General features: G+C 43.8%; 1 protein-coding gene across 1 annotated transcript; it reads left to right on the top strand.

Moving 5' to 3' along the window:
* Positions 1-5,682, top strand: ZXDB (zinc finger X-linked duplicated B; the record flags this gene model as incomplete). Its single annotated transcript, XM_004715447.2, has 1 exon — positions 1-5,682. A coding segment is annotated over one exon (2,379 nt), but the record flags the coding sequence as incomplete, so codon positions are not given.
* Between the last annotated feature and the right edge of the window lie 503 nt (positions 5,683-6,185).

Here is a 6,185-nt window from a genome sequence, read left to right as displayed (position 1 = left end):
GGCCTCGCGCGCGGTCGGGTGCACCGAGGGCCCGATCCGCTGGCTGGTCGGGCCCCCGCGCGCCGCCTCCTACCGCTCCGGGGACCCCAAGATGGCGGGCCTGGGCGGCAGCGCAAGCAGGCCAGCGCGGACTCACAGGGCTCCAGCCCCAGCCAGAACCGCCTGGCGCTGAGGCCCAACCCTGCTGGCGGTGGCGACGACTTCTTCCTGGTGCTGCTAGACCCGGTGGGTGGCGACATGGAGAGCGCGGGCGCAAGCCAGGCTGCTGGGCCGGTGTGCAGGGAGGAGGCCGCGCCAGGCCTGAAACTCCAGGGGCGTGAACGCCGAGCGAGCCCCGCGGGCCGCCCTGAACTGAGCCCCTGCTGCCTAACCGCTGGCCCGGCCCCGGCCCCGGCCCCGGCCCCGGCCCCGATCCAGATCGCGATCCCGATCCCCGCCCCAAACCCCGGCCCCGCTCAGGCCTTCTCTGGCACGGTCAGGATCCACAACCAAGACCTGCTGTTGTGCTTTGAGAACGGGGTCCTCACCCTGGCCACGCCCCCACCGCCCACCTGGGAGTCTGGGGTGGTGTCCACCCTGCAGGCCGGAGGTCTAGTCCCACAGCCAGGAGAGCTGCATGCCACGCAGCCTGGCAACTGCCCAGAGCTGCCTCCTGACCTCTTACTCGCCGACCAGCCAGAGCCAGTGCCTGTTCAGGTGCCCAAGGAGAAAGTGGAGTGCACTGCCCAGGCCGACAGCCCCCATGGACCACTGAACCTGGGCTCAAGCATGGTGCTGTTCATGTGCCCTGAGGCGCAGTGCGAGCAGACCTTCGCCAAGAAGCACCAGCTGAAGGTGCACTTGCTGACACACAACAGCAGCCAGGGTCAGAGGCCCTTCAAGTGCCCCCTGGTTGGCTGTGGTTGGACCTTCACCACCTCTTACAAGCTGAAGCGGCACCTGCAGTCCCATGACAAACTGAGGCCCTTCGACTGCCCTGCGGAGGGCTGTGGCAAGAGCTTCACCACTGTGTACAACCTCAAGGCACATATGAAAGGCCATGAGCAGGAGAACTCATTTAAGTGTGAGGTGTGTGAGGAGAGCTTCCCCACGCAGGCCAAGCTCGGCGTCCACCAGCGCAGCCACTTTGAGCCAGAGAGGCCCTACCAGTGCGCGTTTTCTGGTTGCAAGAAAACATTTATCACAGTGAGTGCCCTGTTTTCCCATAACCGTGCCCATTTCAGGGAACAGGAACTCTTTTCTTGCTCCTTTCCTGGCTGCAGCAAACAGTATGACAAGGCCTGTAGGCTGAAAATTCACCTGCGGAGCCACACTGGTGAGAGACCTTTCCTTTGTGACTTTGATGGCTGTGGCTGGAACTTCACCAGCATGTCCAAACTCTTAAGGCACAAAAGGAAACACGAGGATGACCGGAGGTTCACGTGCCCGGTGGAAGGCTGTGGGAAATCTTTCACCAGGGCTGAGCATCTGAAAGGTCATAGCATAACCCACTTGGGCACAAAGCCTTTCATGTGCCCCGTGGAAGGCTGCCATGCCAGGTTCTCTGCTCGCAGTAGTCTCTACATTCACTCTAAGAAGCACCTGCAGGATGTGGATACTTGGAAAAGCCGTTGCCCAGTCTCCACTTGTAATAGACTCTTCACATCCAAGCACAGTTTGAAGACCCACATGGCCAAAAGGCACAACCTTGGCCAGGATCTCTTAGCTCAGCTAGAAGCTGCAAATTCTCTTACACCCAGCAGTGAACTTACCAGCCAGGGACAGAGCAATCTCAGTGATGTAGACCTCGTGTCTCTCTTCTCTGATGTGCCTGGCAATAGTTCTGCTGCAATGCTGGACTCCGCTTTGGTGAACTCTGGAATTTTGACAATTGATGTGTCATCTGTGAGTTCAACCCTGGCAGGAAACCTCCCTCCTAATTATAATAATTCCTTAGGGCAGGCTGTGGACCCTCGGACCTTGATGGCCACCAGTGACCTTCCTCAAAGTCTGGATACATCTCTCTTTTTTGGAACAACGGCTTCAGGTTTTCAGCAGAACACCTTAGATATAGATGATGTCCCAAGTGTAAGTACAGGACCATTGCGGTCTCTGGGCTCTCTGGCTATCAAGAATCCTAGTCAGGAGCCCCAAGCTCTGACCCCCAGCAATAAGTTAACAGTGGACACAGATGCTCTGACTCCTTCAAGCACCCTTTGTGAGAACAGTGTCTCAGAACTACTGACACCAGCCAAAGGGGAATGGAATGCACATCCTGAATCTGATTTCTTTGAACGGGAGGAAGAAACTCCATTTGGTTTCTCCAGTCCAGCAGGAAAAGAGGGTTCTCAGAGAGAAACAGATCTTATCACGGTGACTGGAAGCTCATTTTTGGTATGAGCTCTACATCATCCCATGGTTTACTCCTAGTACACTCTGTGTTGAGGGTATTCTGGACTAAATGTTCAAATGCAGTCGTTTCTTACTGGTTTGCAAAAGAATAGATCCCTGGACTGCAAGTTGGAGATTTAATTTCTGATCTTGAGTGTAGAACTGCCAAGTTTTATGACCGTGACTGAGTCACTTGATCTAACTGAGCCTTAATTTCCTTACATATAAAGTGAGAGGGTTTGCATAGATAGCTTTTTCCCCTAAGGTCTTTATCTGCTGTGTGATTCCATGAGAATGTTTCTTTCCTTGAAAATTGCTTACCTTTTAGTGATAATGTGGCATGTTTTTCCCCCTGCATATATTTCAGACATACCCTTCATCCTACTCCAATAATCATCAAATCATGAATGATCAATTTTAACTACATCCTACTCCCTCATATTTTGAAACATGTACCAGGCATCACATCATTACATTTATAAATATTTGTAGCACATATCTATAAAAAGTATGATGTCTTTTGAAATAAAGCTGCAATTCTTTTTATCACATTTAATGCTAACAGTAGTACCAGACAATATATGTTCAGTCAAATATAAATTGTCTCATAAATGAAAAGTGTTTCAATAATGTTTATAATCATGATTCCCAAAAATTCTTTAGTGTTTTTTAAATCTATATATTACTTTTATCTGTTTTTCCTTGTAAGTTTCTTTGTGGAAGAATGAATTTATTCCACTTGTAATATTTGTCAAAATCCAAGTATGTAAGTTTCTCTACCTTCTATTTTCTGAAATTGTAGTGCTTGATTAAACAGAATTGTTGGGAAAAGAATACTTCATAGGTGGTGTGTTCTTTTATTAGTTTGCCCATAATGTCTGGTTTTCTCACCTTTTGTGAGATTAGCAACTGATGACATATGATCACCTGTGCTTCTGTGATGAATTGTCCCTATAGAGTTACAAATCATCAGGGGGAAAGGAAATGCTGGATATGGTATTATTAAAATTTAATGAAAATATTATTCAATACCAAAATGTTGCTTAGTAGTAGTGCTAACTAGAAAAAAATTCTCTTTAAAAATATGTTCGCTGATATCATTGCTTATCTTCATCATACTTTGCCTTTTGATGATGGAGTCTATTGTGATACTGGAATAGAAAATGATACCCCATGACTTCTAGATGAAACCATCTTAGATTTAAAGTTTCACTAAACCTCGGCTTCTTAGCTGCAAAATGTTCATAGCAGTGGTTGCACATTATCTGGCACATCTTGTGTGTTTTTTTCCTTCAGTTTTTCATATGTAAGGGTATATATATGTTTGGCCATGTTTTGATATTTTTTATCATCTTTTTACCTTTTCAGGTACTTCTGCTCTAAGGGGGAAATCAGGATTATTTAATACTATGCATGTGCAAACAATAAAAATTTTAGCTAGCATTGTTTCCCAAAATGGGCAACACTGCGCCCTCTCAGGCTCTGAAATGATCCAGGGAGACTTGTGAAAGCAGACACTTACACTTTATCCTGGATTATGGGCTATTGTACAAATTTTTTCATTAGCAAGGGGATGCTGAGTAAGTATTTTTTGAAAAAGGGATCAATGCCATTCACTGCCATCGAGTCAATGCCTACTCATAGCGACCTTATAGGACAGGGTTGAACTGCCTCTTAGTTTCTACTCTACAGGAGTAGAAAGCCCTGTCTTTGTCCCACCAAAAGAAGGTGGTAGGCCAAAAAAGTAGGATCCACATATTTATAGGATTTTAGAGTGAAATACAAAAGTGGATCTCCCTTATTTTTTACTCCACAGAATAATTTTAACCACAAAAATTGTGAGGAAATGCCAGGAATGCTGAAATTGCTCATATGTACATTCTGCATACCTCTCCATTTGATGGGTTAGCTCTGTTTTTGAAGTCAGGCTTCATTGTCCTTGGAGCCAGGTTTTCCATGAAAATCTTTGATGATAGAGCATAATATGTTTCTTTTTCTCTGTGCTCTAAAGAGCTCACTGTTCGCAAGTTCCAGAACTTGAAGGAAAGACTGAAATTGAAGATTGTGTGAATATATTCTGCCATATATGAGTGTAGCATTTTGTGGTTCAGAAGAACCCTGTGTGGTAGTTTTGGAAAAGACTGTGCTATGACTTATAGCTGAACTACCTCACATCCCAACTGAGCTTAGGATCTCAAAAAAAACCTCACTGCCGTCAAACAACTTCTGACTCATGACAACCCTATAGGGCAGTGTAGAACTGCCCCTGTGGCGTTCTGAGACTGCAATCTTTTACAGAAGTAGAAAGCCTCATTGTTTCCTTAAGGAGTAGTTCCTAAATGCACATAACCACTACACCACTAGGGCACCTGGGCTTTGGTCAGTGAATGACAATTCTATGTATGATTTAAAGCAAGCAAGGGGAAAAAAAATTCACTTCTCCCATTTTACACATCTACCTTGTATGATACATTCCTATTTCATACCTACCCTGAACAACTGCTGTTTTATACTTTAATTGGTTTCTATTCCATTCTGCTTGCTTTCTCACCATTCCACTCCCTTGCATGTGTACTCCAATTCTTGCCACTCCTTTCATTTTTGTTTTGTTTTTGAATGGATAGGTTGTTTTTCCCTGCCACCATCCCTCAGCTGTTCTCCTTGCCTTTTTTCTTTCAATGATATCATTTGCTGAGTATGCACTACCGGTGTGTGCACTACAGGTATGTGTACAGTAAGATGTTATTCTCTGAGGTGATATATATGTATATATGTATGACTCAGAAGGTAGAGATTATTTTATATACTTTTCAATTGAGAAGTGGATTTTCTGTTTATTTTTTTTTTAAAGTTTTGTTGAACTCTCCTAATACCCTTATTTGCTTCTCATAAGTTCTAGTCTAGTAGTGTTTGCTTGTGGATGTCTGTAGGTGATAGTTATTGTAGAATTGTGACGGTGTACTAAAATTTTTCCAATTTGAAATGTTTTTGCATGGTGTGTATGTGTGCATGAACACACACATATTTTAAGTGATTGTATTCATTTAGTGCAAAAGCAAAAAGTGGACATATATTAGTAAATCAAAGAAATACTCAGAATTTTATTGTATCTATCCACTCAAAAGGTCAGTTTGGAATACTTGTACTCTTCTCTTTGGAATACTTGTACTCAGTTCATTTCAAAATTATATTGTCATTCATTCCTTTTTTAAAATAGACCGCTATTTTTGTGTCCCACAACAAATATGTCAAGGATTGAGATGAATACGCAGGTCTCAGATCATAAAATAAATTATTTAAATACAAAAAGAATTTAATACCTGTGATTTTATTTATTTCGTTCCACTAAACCAACTTCATCCATATTAAAAGACACACACACACACACTATAAACTGTATACTTTACTACTCATTCTTGGCATTTTCAATGGGCAAATGATACTGTTTTCAATGATGAAACCTTTATTTGCCAATTGGCTCACAGAGTTTCATTGAATAAACTTGTTTAAAGATTTTTAAAAAAACCATTTTCTAGCACTATGGTAGAGAGCAACTTTAAGAAATTTATTTTCTGTTGGTTATGACATAAGGATGTCATCTTTCCTTTAAAATACAATGATACCTCGGCTGTTGAATAGCTCCAAGCTCTAACTTTCCACTACTAAAACAGCAAAGTTCGAGGAAAAAAAATCTGCTCAGTGTTCACTACTTTGTGCAATAGTTGAACCGAAAATCCGACTTGAAAAAACCTGTACCAGCTGAGAATGAGTCACGAGTTGAGCTTCACCGTGGACACAAAGGGGTGATGCTTCAC

This window comes from Echinops telfairi, unplaced genomic scaffold (assembly GCF_000313985.2).
Source record: "Echinops telfairi isolate 266 unplaced genomic scaffold, ASM31398v2 ScPeMD7_7423;HRSCAF=8461, whole genome shotgun sequence".
NCBI lineage: Eukaryota > Metazoa > Chordata > Mammalia > Afrosoricida > Tenrecidae > Echinops > Echinops telfairi.
The sequence above is the reverse complement of the archived record's forward strand: the minus strand, read 5'-3'. Positions and strand labels throughout refer to the sequence as shown.